At 39.1% G+C, this 19,034-nt stretch overlaps 1 protein-coding gene across 2 annotated transcripts; it reads left to right on the forward strand.

Annotated features, from left to right (window-relative positions):
* Window positions 1-2,142: 2,142 nt before the first annotated feature.
* On the forward strand, window positions 2,143-17,460 carry LOC134798795 (poly(A) RNA polymerase gld-2 homolog A-like). 2 transcript variants are annotated; one of them, XM_063771178.1, is made up of 11 exons: window positions 2,143-2,537; window positions 2,612-2,860; window positions 5,593-5,769; window positions 9,276-9,394; window positions 9,482-9,659; window positions 10,002-10,133; window positions 10,413-10,541; window positions 10,911-11,040; window positions 11,713-11,828; window positions 12,310-12,506; window positions 13,375-17,460. In XM_063771178.1, exons 2-10 carry the CDS (start codon window positions 2,626-2,628, stop codon window positions 12,474-12,476), a joined length of 1,383 nt encoding a protein of 460 aa, XP_063627248.1. In that variant the 5' UTR covers window positions 2,143-2,537; window positions 2,612-2,625; the 3' UTR covers window positions 12,477-12,506; window positions 13,375-17,460. The 2 variants fall into 2 exon arrangements, with proteins under 2 accessions (XP_063627248.1, XP_063627247.1); XM_063771177.1 differs by having other exon boundaries at window positions 2,147-2,537; window positions 2,612-2,869.
* Window positions 17,461-19,034: the final 1,574 nt, after the last annotated feature.

Genomic DNA, 19,034 nt, shown 5'->3' on the forward strand with positions numbered 1-19,034 from the left:
GGTGGATCGTCAGGAATGTGGTCCGCCGTAACGTCTGTCAAGAACACGGGTATGAGTGAGAGAGATAGAGAGACAGTAATGGTGACAGAACCAGAGGGTCTACCGCGAACCAAGTTCGACGTGTTGCCTCTCTGTCACACTTACGTACGAATTTACAAGTGCGACAGAGAGACAAAATGTCGAAAGTGGTTTGGGGTAGGCCCTCAGGGCAGTGGGGGATTTACAGTATTTGCCGTCCTAGGCCCCAGGCCCTGTAGCAAGCACTAGACGCCCCTTTCTCAGCACCCATCATATAGACTGCCACCCTAGGCCCGGGCCTACTCGGCCTTAGAGCAAATCCGCCACTGCCTCAGGGTCGCGTGGATCCGCTACGCCCGTTTGTTATAGTTTTTAACTAGGACGCTTATCACTGGAGCATAAATTAAATTAAAAAAATAAATATCATTTATTATCAGGCGACTAAGGCCCATAGATACATACCTTACAAACTAACATACGTACAATAGTAAAAATCTTACAAGCTAAAAATTATTTCGGCGTCACCGAAAACCATAAACACCGAAGTTCGCAAATTGCGAGCATCTTTCTCTGTCACTGTAATTACTCCTTTATAGGAGTAAAAGAGAAAGATGCCCGTAATTTGCGAACTTCGGTGTTCACGGTGATAGGCCATCTGTGCGAAAAGAGAGGAGTCGTGAAATGTAAAGAAAGTAGTGATGTGCCGTTCCCAGTAAATTTTCCAAAGAGGGTATATAAGCCCTCATTCGCACGAGCGCTTTTTCAACGCGCGTTAGAATGAAACAAATGGAAATATGTGTATTTGTTCACACGATGGTGGTGGCGCTTTTTATCAAGCCTTTTTTTTTTTCGACTTTAAGCGTTGGTCGTTAAATCGAATTTAGCGTGTGAACGGATTCAACCTCTTTTGTAACGCGCGTTGAAAAAGCGCTCGTGCTTATGAGGGCTAAATTCCCAGTAACGTTTCTGGTATCGTCCCAAAAGTCAGTAAATTACGATAAACTTCTACTTTTCTTTTATTATCTATGTGTTTTTTTTTATTATTATAACAATTTATAAATGTGTCTGTAATGTTTAAGGACTTTGGATTTCAATTTTTGCAATTATTTATTCTGTATTGGCTCTCATTTCACCAATTTAAACATGCCGAAATAAATACATACCTATTTATGAAAACTTACGTTTAAGTACGTAATAAGAATTGTGTAAAACCATAAAGGAAGTGGTAAAACTGGTTCACATCGTGCCGACATCATGGTCACCCTAATGAGTTTGACAATGTCTAACTTGTATTTTTATCGTAAAATGTAATAATTGTGGCTTCCTTGTGAAACGATATTACACAATTAGAAATTATTTCACTCCCACAACCTTTAACGCAACATTTCTTCACCATTTTTAAGAAATTTTGCATTCACGTGTTTTGTAAATATGTCATCAGGTTAGGGATACCAATTAATATTCAAACTTACTACTACAATGTCTACCATATCAAAATTAGTGTTTTTTATTGTTGTGCACATGCTTGGTTAAATCAGTTAATAATATTGACATCACAATTATTTACAAATTTCCTAAAAGATATCAGAACCGTACTCTGAATATAGCACTTAAATAATATAATAAGGTATTTAATTTTAGTAGTATATTGATATAAATACTACCACAATGGTATATTTTTAACATTGGCAACATGTGCGAGTGAGACACCGCGACCCACCTTTGCTATCTCAAGTGGACCGTTTTCTCTGTACTGGTACGAACGTCTTTCTGGCTCTGTGATAAGGTTCAATTTAGTATGGCAAAAAAAGTGACAGTTCACTCCTTCTTATAACTCCATGACTAAGCTATGATTGGGCTAAAATCAGAGAAGTTTCGTTTCGTTGCATTTATTTATGGCAAATAAAAAGTTTTTGTATAGATTATTTTCCTTGGCCTAAATACATTTTCGATTAAGAACGCTTATACTAGATTAATTTGTGATCGTAATTAACTACATCTTTGAAACATGTGTTTAATATGAAACTTTTGTAGTATTCATGTTTAAATTTGAGCTTTGGCTTCATACGAACTGGCTTAAAATGGAACACGCGAATTTGAAGTTAAAAAAAAAGAAATCACGTGTACTCTTTATTGACTTCCGCCAGATGTCGCTGTTGTTGCTTCTCTTAAAGTCATGGCGGATTTTTTCACAAATTTACAGATTTAAGCCTGATTCGTGGGTAGATTTTATTACCTTTCTTAACCGGAGTCGAAATAATAATAGCACGTCCTTTGTAAGTGAAGCATAGCGATAAACTGACTGCGTCTAAACTGATTCTGACATTGGCCAACATTCGCCATCGACTCCGTGAAGACGTCTGACGGATCTTCTCGAATTTCGGTGGTTCAGTAAATAGATAGAATTAACCAATTTCAGCTCCGCACCGTACGTTAATTAATTTATAACAGCTATTATGACGCAATAAGCGTACGAAGAGTTCGGACGCCATCACATTATTTTTACGCTCGAAATACAGGTTGGTATGTGGAAGACTGCATATTAATTCGCCGGTGGGAATTTGTAGTACCTAACCTCTCGAGTGTTGTGCAGAAAAGAGAGCAGTGATGAGTGAAGGCGCGCCTATGCTGTACCATGGAGGAGGTGGGTTCGGAGGGCCGCGCCAGGGCTTCGCGTCAGGAGGGCCTCTGGAGCGAGCGTGCCACTTCCCCGCTCTGGAGCTGCCGCCAGGACCGGCCACACCGCATCACCATGAGCGCTCCGCTAAGGACAACACTGCCTTTGGTTACGAGTCAGATGACTCCAGTTTGTCCAGCAATGCTTCAGGATCAAATAAAAGTGGTGAGAAAGGTATGTCTTTATTTAATAAAATCAATTGATTACTTTTGTAGGTGTATCTTGTATGTCAATGTCACACTCATTGCATTCTATGTCTGTTCTGAATGTCATTGAAATATTTATCAAATAATATATTCAAGCAGCTTTGTGGTTGAAAATCTATTATTGAATTACGTAAATATTATACTAACATCTTTAACAGATATTTAAACTGTTGAATTGTGTGAGACATTTAAGACACATAGTTAAATATCTCTGTGTAATTGTATATTAAATTTGATGTATATTATCATTAATTACTATTTAATGATACTCAAAAGTAATTTTAATAATATACAAGGATAGCTAATTAGACCACAAATGTTAGTTTTCTGTTAATTTTGAGATTTTAAACTACCCACTTTTTAAAGATATGAGCTTGTTGCTAAGGAGATTAATTTATAATACCCTGTTAATTTTGCCATTGAAGACAATTAGTCATCCTTTAAATTACAAACTGTTTCATATTGGCTGTGACTAAATTGATTGAAGTAGTTTGCACTCTGATAATGCAAGTAATTATACTTGCATCCCATTATACCCACTGTAACATGGCTGTAGTAATGACTTTTTTAGTGCAAGTACTCATTAGTACAATAAGTAATTAAGTAATTAGTAGTAGTATAATTATGTTCTTCTTTTACTATGCAAATTAACCTTTTGAGCACCATAGAATTTGTCATCGAGCGTGCTCGTGTCGCCGGGGGGCACGAAGTTATACTAAGTTTTGTCTTATTTATCAGACCACGGCGAAATGAGCCCGATTTTGTTTGTCTTGTATATCAGACTACGGCGGTCAAAAGATTAAGGGGTAATCCTCTGGTATCTAAGGGACTGTTCACACATTGATTAGTGTTTAGTACGAGTTCATGAACAGTTCATATGTTCGCTACTTGCATTTAGTAGCAAAAAGTATGATCTCACACTTAACATAAATCAATGGAGTAACAAGGAATACTGTGTTATGTCATAAGATAGGTACAGTTTAAAAACATCATAGAAACATTGCAAATAGGGTTTTCTTTAATATTTTGATAAATTCCAAAAATATTCTGGGTGTCAAATATTGCTAAGCTATTATAACCTGGCAGTTGTCAAATACTATGCAGATAACACTCAAATATCTGGCTATCTAATTTTTGTGGCCTTCACACTACACTTAGATAAATATTACAGATTGTGACATCATAAAACAATCTTATATAATTCACTTAAAAATATTTTGATTTATTGAAATATTTTTTGAAAGAAAAAAATTGATTTCAATAACTGAATCTTGTTTATTTATTAGCAAAGAAGATAAGTAAATAAACAAATCCTTATCAGTGTTCATGTTTTTATTAACCCTTTAACCGCCAGAGTCTGATATATAAGACATTACATATCCAGCTCATTTCGCCACAATCTGATAAATAAGACAAAGATCTGATTTGGTTTTTACAGCACATTTATAACTCCCGTAACTATGCCAACCATATTCTGCGTGGTACAATTACTGTTGGTGGTGACACGAGCACGCTCGATCAAAAATTGCTGGCGGTTAAAAGGTTAATAAAGCAGTTGCAATTGTCAATTGTTTCTTTAGGTAGTTTTCTTATTAGAAAGTGGTTCTTTTGAATCTCGTTACAGATGTAGTGCATAATTATTTTCCTTCGTACTTTCACGGAAACATGTTTCAGTCAGTCTTGGTACAAAAAGTACTGACATAGACTGAAGAAGCATGACAAATACGAATGTTTCCAAAAAAATACGAAGGAAAACAATTATGCACTATATCTGTAACAATATTTATTAATATTATGAATAAATGTATTTTTTTACTGCATTAGAAGCCACCTCAATAATTGATCGACATTCCCAAAAAAATCTCAAATACCTTTAATAAAAATAATACATGCCCCTCTCTTAAAATATTAAATATAAATATTAATTATAAATATTAAATATTAAGGGACATCTTACACAGATCAACCTAGCCCCAAACTAGGCAAAGCTTGTACTATGGGTGCTAGGCGAAAGTATGTAGGTAGCACTGACACCCACACAATTCTTTTAGTAATTTTAGCAGCATTTAGATCAGTAACCTGGACTGGATAGAAATGTAAACAGTCCTACTAAAAATCCATTTTTACTTTGTATTAGCAAAAGTGTTGTTGCTAAACGGAAAGCTCATAGATTTTTATCATTTTAATACACAAATTAAAATTAGCTTGCTCTTATCTCATTTTGTTAGAGTTGTAGCACCATGCATTTCAGTTAGTATACCTACAAACTAGGTTGTAATATGTATGTAATACCCATTAATTGCTACTGCAATGTTTTGGGTTTAAGCCTCCAATTGAAGAAATCAGACAGATCTAGTTAGACTAATAGTTATTTTAAGGTAAATGATGATCATCATTGAAAGATTTCTAGTTATATGTTCATCTACATTTACAAGAAAACTATGTCATGCCAATGTCAGATGGCAGATGCCAATTTACTTTCTAAACTTATTTCAACAAATTATTGGGAAAGCTGTTTGTCTAAGCTCCTTCAGAATGCAATGCCTTATGTGATAGCAATCAAACAGCTTAAAGCCAATTTAATTGGCAAATGACCTGTTGCGATTCTGCTAAAAGAGCAATGAAAATGAGTTTCTTTGTTTAAAAATTGAATTTTCTATGTAGAGTTTAACTTGAATAATTTATCTGTAGGAGAAAGCGCATCCAGTGCCTCAGAGCCGAACACATCGCCGCAAGGCTACGCGGTGCGCGAGTGGCGCGGGCGTGTCCGCCGCGAGCCGCACCGCCCGCGCCGCATCGCGCCCGAGCGCTACCTCAACGCCTCCTACCCCTTCCAGGTCAAGTTCACGCCCGATGACTTGCTTAATGGTAAGTTATAATAGTCCTATTATCAGCACACCACCTACAGTCAACACCTTTAATCTTTATCTTCGGGCACTGGTATTAGTAGCGGTGTGAGACTCCTATTTGACCTATTTTATTTACAAATTTTCCCGTGGTACTAAGAATTTATGAAGGCTTCGTGTCTCCCTACTATCAAGCTGTGTAAAACTTTTGCAATGGTAAATTTAAATTTTCTAGTGTACAAATCACATTGGCATCTACTCAGATGTTAACTAAAGGCCTTATCGCCTAAGGAGATACCATCGAGAGACTGGGAGGCAAGGGTGAGATTAGGTAGGATGGTTTGATAGTATCAAGTGGTGTTTAACTCAAAGAGAGGCTATCTAGGTTCTCATTGCTTCCCCTCCCAAACTTTCCATAGGACAGGCCACTTAAAGATCAATGATAATTTATTTATTATTTCTAGCAAGTAAGAACGTAGAATAAACTGCACCGAATACGTTATTATAGTAGAGCTTATATCAGATGAACTTTTTGTTTTGGGCTGGTGGAGTGAAATAAGTTTACCTGATATTAATTTTACTAAAAACAAATAAAAATAAACTCATTGTTCTTAAAAAATACAAATAACCTTGATAAGGGGCCGGATAAAATGTAGATTCTAAGCATTTTTTCACGCATGTTACGATAGTCACATTTGAATGATTAACGTTAAACTGTAAAGCAAATATTGTTGCCTACCACAAAAGATTTAACTGCCCTTAAAATAGATCTTAAATCAATGTACAAAAGAATACTAATGATTGGCTGTTTCAGACTCGTGCGGCTAAGTATTTGGAATATCGAGAACTAAATGCTTTGAGTTACTATATTTTATACTATCTTAACTTTAAGCTCAATAATTTATTATCACGTAAAAACTTGTTCCCATTGTTACTATAGTAGTAAATATTTAAAGCTTTTGATCTCCTAGTTCCAATTCAAAATAGCCCTACAGCGCCCAAACTGCTGAATTTTCCAGTTATTTGCGCTATAATAACGCTTGAGAATCATAGTACAGTCATACAATCATTATAAATAACTACAATCTGACGATAAAATAGATGATTCTGAGTGCATTTGTGTAGCTATATTGTTATAGCCCACTGTATAAACAATACAGAAAAATATGCGAAATCCGACTTTATTGTACTGGCGTTAGAGCGCTAAAATATATCTGCCTCTTTGCTAACCACCATATAATTAATAAATAATTACCTTGATAGTTAAGGACAAAAATGTCGTTCCAATTGAGTCTACAAAAATATGGCATCAATTAAGTCTATGTGCGTTTATTTGCAGGCACTGCAGGCCTTTGACGTAGAGACTAAACAGGTGTGTCTATACAGCTGCAAAAATCCACTGCAGAATAACACAGCTATAATGTTTCCAATGTTGTAGACTATACAAAGGCTTTCGACAGCATTACCCACGATTCCATATTTACAGCACTTCGCCATCAAGAAATCGAGTCCACTATAGATCTACTAAATTCCATTTACAATAACAGTACCGCTAGTATAAAATTGCAATCCTCCGGTCAGCCGTTCAAAATAGAAAGAGGCGTAAAACAGGGGGACCCGTTATCGTTATCCCCAAAACTCTTCACAAGTACCCTTGAACATGTATTTAGAAGCTTGGCGGTTCCTTGGGAAAACAAGGACATTGTCATCGACGACCGAAGACTAACAAATTTCCGCTTCGCTGATGACATTGTACTGTTTTCCTCATCAGCCCGAGAACTCCAAGTAATGCTTCACGACCTAAGCTCAGCAAGCCTTCAAGTTAGTCTTACAATGAACAGGACCAAGACGCAAATAATGACCAACAGCACAAAACGTGGGGTCGAGGTAGACGGGCAGACAATAAATTATGTCGACGAGTACCCGTATCTGGGCCAATTAGTCTCCTTCAGCCATAGACAGGATAAAAAAGTCGAAAGACGGATCCAAAACGCGTGGAGGAGCTATTGGTCTATAAAGGAGCTGATGAAGGGCGACCTTCCTCTGACCTTAAAGCGGAAACTCGTCGACATGTGCATTCTGCCTGTCATAACCTACGGTGCTCAAACGTGGTCACTCACTGAGGCAAAAGACCAAATTGAAGGTTTGCCAAAGAGCTATGGAGCGCAGCATACTAGGAGTAAAACGGATTAACCGAATCCGTAACTCTACGCTGCGTTCAAAAACGCGCATTACTGATATTGGAACTAAGACCGCCAAGCTGAAATGGGACTGGGCCGGCCATGTCTGCCGCATGCACCCACAGAGGTGGGCCAAAATAACTACGGTATGGATGCCGCAAGACGGGCGAGGATCTGGTAGGCCCAGACGGAGATGGCGGGATGGCCTGGACGCATATCTACTGGCCGGAGATTGCTCAAAACCAAGACGAATGGAAATCGAAGGACATGCCCAGCAGTGGGACTCCGTATGGGCTTATAATAAAAATGTTTCCAATGTTTAAGTATTGTTGTGTAAACATTGGCCTCAATATTTAGGTGTACGTATGTGAAATTCCTGTTCGAAAGTAGGTTGTCCCAATTGTCCCGTCATCATGTACCACCGACGTTCACTTACCAATTTGAACCTTATTTGATAACTTGATGATATGAATGGACACTATCATTATTGAGTATTTATTGTTACGTAATTAAACTTATATTTTTCATTTTAATGTGAATCTTCATAAAAAGATTTACCCCATTATTTACAACACTTTACGGGCCTGATTTAGTTAAATTATGTTTTATCCCTTTCTCACAAATACATAAGTCAAAATGACAAATAAAGACAAACGATTATTAGCTAATTGAGGCCAGTAACGCGTTTATGAATAACGCCATTATACTTAAGAAAAAGTCTTAAAAACGAGCTTCCCTAATGCCCTGCCAAATTCACGATTTTTTTTATATCAAGTCCAACTGTAATAAATATTTTATTTTTTAACTGCCAATGGCATCGTAACACCAAAACAATGAAACTTAAACCAATGTTCTTCATCTAGGTATTGTTTGTCTGAAAGTTGGTTTGATTAAGATTATTCTTAGCTGTATTAATACTTTAGATTCATCATCTTCATCTTCCTCTCGTTGTCCCGGCATTTTGCCACGGCTCATGGAAGCCTGGGGTCCGCTAGAACTAATCCCGAGAATTAGCGTAGGTACCTACTAGTTTTTACCAAAGCGACTGCCATCTGACCTTCCATCTCAGAGGGTAAACTAGGCCTTATTGGGATTAGTACGGTTTCCTCACGATGTTTTCCTTCACCGAAAAGCGACTGGTAAATATCAAATGATATTTTGTACATAAGTTCCGAAAAACTCATTGGTACGAGCCGGGTTTTGAACCCGCGACCTCCGGATTGAAAGTCGCACGCTCTTACCGCTAGGCCATCAGCGTTTCAATACTTTAGATTACCGACAAATATCTGAAGGGACTTGGGATTCTACATTTCTTGACAAATAACTATACAAAAAAGTTTTGTTCTAGGGTCCAAATGGGACAACCTGTCGCAGGAGATTTGGGACAAGTTTGTCAAGTCGCAGCAGACAGAGGAGACATTCCGCAAGAAGATGAACCTCTGGAGATACCTCTACGTCACAATAAAGGTAAATACGAGGGCAACAAATTCTCAGGGATTGATAAAATCTGGTCAGGGAATGTGGGTCACTTATTAAGTAATATGATTGTTACAGTCAATATTCCCGCGCTACGGGCTGTACGTAGTGGGCTCCACAATGTCGGGCTTCGCGTTAGACTCGTCGGACATGGACCTGTGCCTGTACGTGCGCGCGCTGGGCGACAGCGAGCCGCGGGCGCACGCGCTCCTCCACCTCAACTACATACTCGCCTACATCAAGAGCTTTGATCGCGGTCAGTACTTGCAACAGCCTTACCACAATAAGCGAACTTGATAAAATTAATATCAAATCTTTAAACGAAAAAGTCACATGCACATCATTGGTTAAAAAGTAACTTGTCTGATAAACAACAATTAATTTAAATGATAATCATATTGATCCCAAAAACTGAAAGCAAATAGTAAAAACTTCTGAGCACTATTACCATGGTGTGCCACAGGGAAGTGATCTTGGACCCTTACTCTTCCCGTTTACGGAATTAATAGTTGTGGTATCAATAAATCCAAATGCATAAGTAAAAGCTAAATACTAGATGATATTCCTGCAGAAACAATAGTAATGCTTTTAACTGCAGATGCCGAACTAATCCAGGCAAAGGTGCCGATCCTAAAGTTTCGCGACGCGCGAGCCGGGCTACAGGTGGACCTGAACTGCAATAATGTCGTCGGTATCAGGAACACCAGTCTGCTCTACTGCTACTCCCGTCGTAAGTACTCTCTTCGCCTTAAACACTTTAATGTTTAGGCTTTTGTAAGAATGTTTTCAACCAGAAATGGGCTTAAAAAGTACCTAACGGAAATTATATAGGAGACTATAAAAGTTACGTTAGGAATCTAAACTTTTACACTCCAACTAATTGGTGTGCCATAACGGGGCAGACGCATTTTCTGCACGCATTATTCGATATAAAACATTGTTTTTAAAATTTTAGGCTATGGTTTCCTAGCTTTTGAACTTATATAATAATGTATTAATCCTTTTGCAGTGGACTGGCGTGTACGGCCGCTAGTGGCGGTGACCAAACTCTGGGCACAAGCACATGACATCAACGACGCGAGGCATTGTACGCTCTCGTCATATTCGCTCACGCTCATGGTCATACACTTCCTGCAGTGTAAGTAAACGTTAAAAAAAAACTGTTAAGTTTCTATAGGGAATCCTCAATACTTCTTGCATTTAATTTAGGTAGTATACTGTGTTCCCGTAATCTCATTTTTATTAAGGTCAATTTTAAAAATTAGGAAGCAAATATTGTACTGATCATTGTCTACTTTTTTCCTATTTGTCGCAGACGAAAGATTTACCGGTGTTAGAAAATGATACTGAATTTGTTACATGCCGCAATTCAACATGATTTGTTATTGCGATACGTCGTTGGAAATGCAGAGGCGGTCTTAACTCTTGCAGGGGCCTCGCGCAACATGCCGAGCATTATATTTTATTTTTTAAGTGAACTCGTTTATAATTCCTGTGTTATTTGCAGGCGGCACGTCGCCTCCCGTGCTGCCGTGCGTGTGCGTGCGCGGGCCGTGGGAGGTGCGCGCCGCGCGACACAACCGCGCCTCGCTCGCCGAACTGTTTCTGCAGCTGCTGCGGTACTACGCAACCTTCCCGTAAGTACCACTCTAAGCGTATATCCTATCCCTATGTATATAGCTCGTTGGATGAACGAACGGATGATTGCGGCCATTGCGGGTCACTTCTGGATAACGTTAGCTCTGGACCGGGACAAGTTTACTCAATAAAGGCGTCAGCAGCACATCCAACCATTATATCGTTCCCATTGCGTAAATTATAAGCTCCGAGTACGAATCTTACAGCAAAAAATACTTTACCTTTTGTGTTCAGATTCCAATATTTGTGAACATGAATTCGTGGCCGCTTTTTGGAGTTTTTTGTACCTATATGGTTCCATTGCGTGCAATATTTCTGAATGCATGTTCAGCTAAAACGGGGAAAGGTTGGGACTGCATGGCAAACTTTATTTTATTATCTAATTGGCATCAAAAACTGTAAATAAAAAACACTGTTGTGTGATTTTAGATCTAGGTATTTATACAGAGTGGCCAAAAATAACTGCATTCCCGTTGCCATGGAGGTTTTGGGATTATACTGAGCAACTTTTACTATGGGACCAACCCCGAAATCGCAAAAAAAAATTTACCCTCCCATAGAAAATGGACCAGCCAAAATGTATGAAACAGCCAAATTTTTTTCGCGATTTCGGGGTTGATCCCATAGTAGAAGTTGCTCAGTATAATCCCAGAACATTGGCCATGTTGTAGGTACGACAAGATGGCGGTATCCGTGCGTGCAGGGCGCTGCGTGCCGGTGTCGGCGTGCCGCGCCGCGCGCAGCCACAAAAACGAGCCGCACCAGTGGAAGTTACTCTGTGTCGAAGGTTTGTTCTTTTAAACCTCACTATTCATCCAATTTAGATCGCGAAAATGAGACGTTCCACTGGTAAAGGTACGGTAGGCGGTGCTACGCGAGGTAACGCTAAGGTGCCTTTAACTGGAACGTCACAAAATGTTTGATAAATATGATTGTCCAGATTGCCCGAATGCGTCTAAGGATGGTATTTCCATCTGTGCACTATCTTTGTCCAGTGTGTATTTATCTCACATTTTGCTTAACGAGAGAGTGAGACGCAATGCACATTTGACAAAGAAATTGGACAGGTGGAATACCACCTAAACGTACGCCGCTGGCAAGCTGCTCATGCCAGCTTTAAACAGCGCGCCTAATTATTGCCACTCCTGCATGGTTCACTTCAAGTGCGCAATTTAAAGCAAAAAGCGCGCGACGTTGCGAACGAGTACCTAATCTGAAAGCACCTTAACTTTCTTAGGCCATTTCAAAACGTATCCTTGTTATTCCAGAGCCCTTCGACTTAACGAACACAGCGCGCTCGGTGTACGACCCGGAGACGTTCGCGCGCATCGTGGAGACGTTCCGCAGCAGCGCCGCGCGCCTCGCCGCCTCGCCGCGCCTCGCCGCCGCCTGGCCGCACACGCACGCCGCCACCCAGTACCAGCCCGAGCGATGATACTGTCGGGACTCCGACCACACAGAGTGTGTGAGTACAACTACCGCTACAACTAACTCGCCCGAGGGCCACGAAACAATGCCACACAATGCCACATCAAGCGCCCACAGCACGCTCACGATCGGACCGATTCACGCTCACAGCGCTTACATGAGATATCGTGACGTCATTGGTGACGTCAATGGACGGCGCTCACGGTACTCACACTCCCAGGCGTAAGCACCTTGAGCGCAAACGTCAAGGGGACGTTTGACAATGACAGAACAGGCGCGAAACAAATTTCAGAGAGCTAACTGATTCGGACCGGCGTTGTGAGCGTGATTCGGAACATAACCATACACTCCGAGCGCGCACGGTTGACGCTGACGCCGACCGACATTGGATTAAAGAGACTTACTTTGAGACTTTCAGAAGCGCCGTTGTGGTATATGGGTGGCAGAGCAACTAATTGACAATGCCCTTGTCTCTCTTAAATTCTTTCTGCATTCAATCCCGTTATCGCGTCAATCACGTCATAAAATTAAACCTCGAAATATCGTCGGGTGACAACCAAAACCCACTATGTAGCAAATTGACATAACAAGATATAAATGGGTTTTGTTTTTCTTTTACACAATCGTTAAAATTAAACGCAAATAGAAATAAGGAGTGAGTTTTTGCTGCCGAGACTTGTTTAACATAAGTATGTAATTAATGTCTTTTATTTTTAAATAAAAGTATGATAAGTTTTTATGTTATTCGTATGAGATAATGAGTTTGTCAGTAGCTAAAAAGTAGAAGAACAAAACATTTTACACGAAATTTTTTTTAATTTTCTTTCATCTAAGACTCTTAAGTGTTGAATTTGCCACCCGATCATATAAACTAGATTATAATCCAATGTTTTTTTTTGTTCCAGAACATTATATGGAGGCTGGTTCTCGATGTTTCCCAAGACTTTATTGACGCGGAACAGTGCATTCCTATGTTGAGTATGTTGTGTATGAGTAGTGTACGGGTACGGGTGGTGGCCCACTGACGCCCCGCGCGTGACAAGTGCTCTTACGTCGCCCCGCGGCGCTCTAGTCCAGTATTTATTGTTATCGTATACCGTTGTTGACACTAGGAAACTAACCGGAGGGTGCCAGTCTGTCCGAATTGAGCCGCGAATAAAACATAACGAGTTAGAAATTTCACAGGCTGTGATATGCGACTGATTCCCTTATAAATATGTTGTAAGGTAGTGTTGTTACTGATAGCGGTAAGGACGGGTCCCGCGCTAGCGGACGTCGGTCCCTAGAGCGAACGCGCCGCGCTGTTGAATTTACACGTACAACAAATTATATACATTTTAATTAAGATAGAGCGAATGCCACTATGAAAAATTATATGTTTACATTCCATAGTGCCATTGTCTGTAACTTTATTTTAAATCATAATTAAGTTATTAAGATGCGAACTTCAGTTTCCGAATGCACTCCTCACTTTAACCCCCGCCTGTATTACATATCGGAGGTTTAGAAGCCGCAATGCGGGGGTCGTGGCGCTTGCATTTGGAAACCGTCGGTGGCCGCCGGCGATACTTGCATGCTTGTATGTCGGCCGACAATGTACGCCGAAACGCTACCTTTGCTGCCGGGCAACTGTACACAAGACTGAGGATAAATTGTTGCGAATATTCTCGAGTAGTCGCTCGGCCATCCGCGCAAAATGCTGCCTCACTACGCGTCCTATTATTTTTAATATTTATATTGTTTATATGTAAGTTATTTAATGTGTACATAGTAAGAAAGGAGAAAGATGAAGAAAAAATTCATATATATGAAATGCGTTCGTTGATTGTGACGTGTAGGGTGCGACCGTTCGCCGGGACTCTAGACATCACAGACATCGCTCCGTCGTTTTGACAATTATTACAAAAAAATTGGAATGTTTTAAGATTATGTACATTTTGTGTAAATATACTTTTATGGTGTGTAAAGAGTAAATGACAAAAATATGTAATAAAAAATGATGTGGAGCCCGGCGCGAGCGCTCGTGCTGCTGGCGACTGAATGTTCTCATGGTCTTTAACAATAACGCACAGAAAATATCCAAAGATTGCTACACTTGTTCCTACAACGCCAGGTTCCCTAAATACCAGATTTCCAGAATTATCGGATTTCGAAGACGCTAGATTTTCAACACCAAATATGCAGTACCAAAGAGATAGTAATTAAATATGAATCTCATGTTATGGAAATTCGGTATTACTACGTTTTAGGACTGGTTTGGGAAGGTCCAAAGTACATATTAATAGGAGGTTCATACAATATTTTTCTCTGCGTTATTGTTTAAGATGTGAAACATCGGAAGTCGTGCTATGATGCTATATTATGGTGCTAGTGTTATGCCACGAGCCAAAAAGATTCCGCTCACTGCGGAACCAGTCTAATTTATTTGTAATGTTTATGATATAAACTAATTGGTGCTATTATATTGTTATGTTGCCTTAATGTATAGGCCAAAGCCGCGGCCTCGCTTGCTGTTAAATAGGTGCCTAGATTAAGAACTCAAATATAATGCTAGATCTCGAATTCCTACGTCAGAGTAAGGTTAAATTAAGAACGGGCATATCTATTAAAGTAACAAAGGCACTGTTTATTACCTATACTATCGTTAGGGATTTGTGCTACATAAACTAATAGTTCATAGTTCGTCGGTGCCTAGCGCAAGTGTCGTTGTCGCTCGCAACGTAAAGTTGTTAATGAATTACAAAATTTATGCAATTCTGTTAAGCACTATTGAATTTTACTTAGATGAAGTCGATATTAGTCATTCGATATTAAATGTTTTACAGTTTCATATTATAAAAGTTGTCGCTTCAAAGTCTAGTGCAGAGTATTATATTAATATTGTTTGCTATTCCGTATGTCTGGCGTCGCGCACCGTCGCTGGCGTCGCGCGTATTATATGCGATGCCCGCGCTCGCGTCGGGGGTAACTTTTATTATCGGTGGCTGTTGACAGGATGTTAAGATTTTAACAATTTGTAAGTAAAAAAAATCCTTACATATATCCTGTCATGAACGAGTGAGACGTTGTAGTTTCTCTTGGTGAAAGGGTACATCGATACACCTCCGGCCGCCGAACTCCACTCGAGCTCTTTACTTTTTGTAAATAATCGCCAGGCAATTTTATAGCGTTATGTATAAGTTTTATATCGATTTTACATTGGCACTCGGCCGCGCTGAATATAAAAGTACAATAAATAATTTTAAAACAACTTATATACGTCTAAGAATACTGATTAGAATAATATTAAAAAGTGTCTCAAAACTGTTTAATTTTTGAAAAGTTATAATAACTTGATGAAGCCGACATCAAAAAAAAATATAAATAAAAAACAAAAAAACATAAAAAAACTAAAAAAATTAATAAAAACGCCATAAAAATAACAAAAAGAGAAAAAAAAACATTGACTTGACTTCGATCAGAGACTGGTCGAACGCCATGTCGTTGTGGCGAAAGGGGAAAGGGAAGGTTTCCACAGCTGTTGGTATTCGAGCGCAAAGTTGACGAAAGGTACCTATTGTCTTCCCGTCAATGTAGCGCTCATTTAGGTGAGGTGATGAAGATGGGGGTTCTTTCTAGTTAGTTCCTACGCTCAGACGGCGGTGATCTTTATGCCAATGACATAGAGTTCACTGTCGACTGCAGGATTGTATGGTAGTAACTACTGGCGATAGCCCGATGGTGGAACCGACCTGCTGCGCGCCCTCTCGTGCGCAGGGAGTGCGCGCCACGGTCGCTTCTCCAACCCGAAGTTTCCCTTTACTGGATGCTCTCAGCCCTCCCACGACTGCGCGGCGGCGAGTTGATAATTGGTAGCGAGCAAAAATCATGGCACACTCTCACACGTGGTTGTTGGCTTCCGAATATCTGAAGTCAATCACGGCAGAGTATCCACTTAAACCAAGGGAACAGTAACAGATTAAGCTCCAACGACCACAAAATCCACATAAGCGCCCTTAACAATTTTACCATCCAGCTGCTATAAAGAAATTAGATTTATCCAAACTCTCTTGGTAATATCACGCTGCTGTTTATTGGTGCTAAAGCCGGGTGGCCGTTGAAAGTCCGGTATTTGATGCTTCAGAATTTAAGGAGGCTTTAAAGCCTCGCGGCCTTAACGTGAACTTGAAACTGCCGTTTGTATTAAATTTTTGCTCATTATTATAATTGTGCGAGGTATTATCGTCACAGCATATTGTTTGTTCCTTTGCCGCTTGTCCTCAAATAGTGTCCAGAAGTACAAGATCCATAAAAATAATCAGAATTTTGCACTAATCCATATTCTAATCCCATATTCCAGATTTTAGGCATAGTACTCCGCAATAAAATAATTTCAAAACGCAATCTAGAATAGCCTAAAACTTTCGATACTGCTACATATGTACCATCGCCCACACTGTTAACTGTACATTGGTGGACCTTATGTCTTTTAATAATAAGGTCCACCGATGTACAGTTAGGAGTGTTGCTGTTTGTACCTAATAAAAATGATATTGTAGAAATTCAATATTTTGAGTGAGCGGTATTTGTAGGACAAGCGAAAGGTTTAGACTGGCTGTGAGTTCTCTTCAAATTGTTAGGTGTAACGTAATAATTTGTGAAATTAAAAATGTACTTAACCTTTATTTTGATGTTCATATAAATAAAGTGCAAAATTATTTCGTGAAAATCGGAAGTTATTGGTATTGAGCCAATTGTGTATAATGTTAATATTGTAAAGTATTGTAAATGTACGTAAATCTCTAATTAATAAATAACTATAGTTTTTCAGCCCCAAGGCTTTGAAATAAAATTGTTTTGTAAAAATATTTTTGTCATGTTTTTGACAAATTTTCTCTTGTGTTGCATTTTATTTTATTGAACACTTGTAATTTTATTGTCCTTGTTATACAAAGAAATTATTGTAAAGAAAATATTCTGTAATAGTTAAAACATTATACAAACCGCCGAAATGTTTGTTTTATTTATTCCAACTTAAATTCATCGTCCTAAAATAGAAATGTGGTTTTTCTACAAAAGGTACATTTTGATGTTGAAATGGTATTTATATTAACAATGTCAGGGATGCCGTTAACTTATAAGATTTCTTTGAAAACATCGCTTTACGCAGAACTCCCTCTTTCAGCTCACTTAAAATGTCATGGACCTTAATTAAATGCCAATTAGACATCGCCAGGGATCGCGTAATCATAACGGTTGGGTTAATAGACGTGGCGTCTTGGCGTGGCGTGGCCGGCGCTGCATGAACTGACGTGAACCGACCAACACCAGCGCACGCCGCACCAACCTCGACATTGGCTACTGGTTAAAAGGCAGACCTGCTTTAGATCACTCATATTTATATGACCTTTTGACTCCTAGCATCGTATTCCGACAATTTGCAACCACAGCCCTTTTATGTGTCTCCCATAAATGGACTTACGAATTACTTGGACGAACATTTCGAAACGCATAAGGCTGAAGTGACGTTTCACACCTTATTGAATATTTCAAGAATTTTAGTGGGAGTATACTATTGTCTCACCAAATACGTATGTGACTTTTTTGGAATGAGCGCCAATTGTGGTGAGCAAAAGCGAATTAAGCAAAATTCTAAAGACGAACAGAACTAATCTCGCCTACCTTCGGTTATCCTAACATCTTTTTCATCACACTCGCTCAGTAAATGTGGAATTGCACGCAGGTTCAGCGGGAGTTATAGAAAAAGCGTTCTCCCTAGGGAGTTATGAAGTTTCTAGTGCCATAGTTAACAGTTTTTGATGTGCAGGATGAAGGCGCAGGGCTCTGCGTAGGACTGCGGCGAAGGATGACGTCGGAAATAAAATGCTTCTTAATCACAACAAAATAGCAGTTTTAATTTGCCATAAACCAAACTACATTTCGTCCATGTCACGGGTCGATTAAATAGGATTTAATTATTAAGTTTACATGTTAAAATTATAAAATAAAATTGACTAATGCAGAGCCATTACATTTTGAGCAGAGGGGAAACGAAAGAAAAAAAAAAAGGATAGGTGTAGGGTGGCAACATTGATCGTAGAGAGGTGTTGCCTGTATAATAATAGACTGAGATGTAAAGGGCATACTACACGATTTCTAACACTCCTCCTTGCACTTTACATGCCTAGAAAAGCTCTAAGTATGGCTCTACATAAAGCATACTTATAACAAATTACATGCTGCAGGCTTAAGTCTAGTAAAAACACATAGACATAAAATATAGACATGCAGCTATAACTAGGTAAGACAGGAACGAATATCACATTTAAAAATCATGAGTAGAGAAAGTAGCTCTTAATTAATTAACATTTTAAAGGCTTAACATTAAGTCCCTGAATAAATTTACAATGTTTTTCAGCACATAAAGGTTTTGTTAATACATCTGCTACCATTTTTTCAGTCTGCAAGTACCTTACATTTAAGTTTCCTTTTTGAATCAGATCTTTAATAAAGTGATACCTTAGGTCTATATGCTTTGTTCTTTTGTGGGAGTGCTCTTTAACTAACAGTAATTTTTGAGCACTTT

Source organism: Cydia splendana, chromosome 17, assembly GCF_910591565.1.
Source record: "Cydia splendana chromosome 17, ilCydSple1.2, whole genome shotgun sequence".
NCBI classification, from domain to species: domain Eukaryota; kingdom Metazoa; phylum Arthropoda; class Insecta; order Lepidoptera; family Tortricidae; genus Cydia; species Cydia splendana.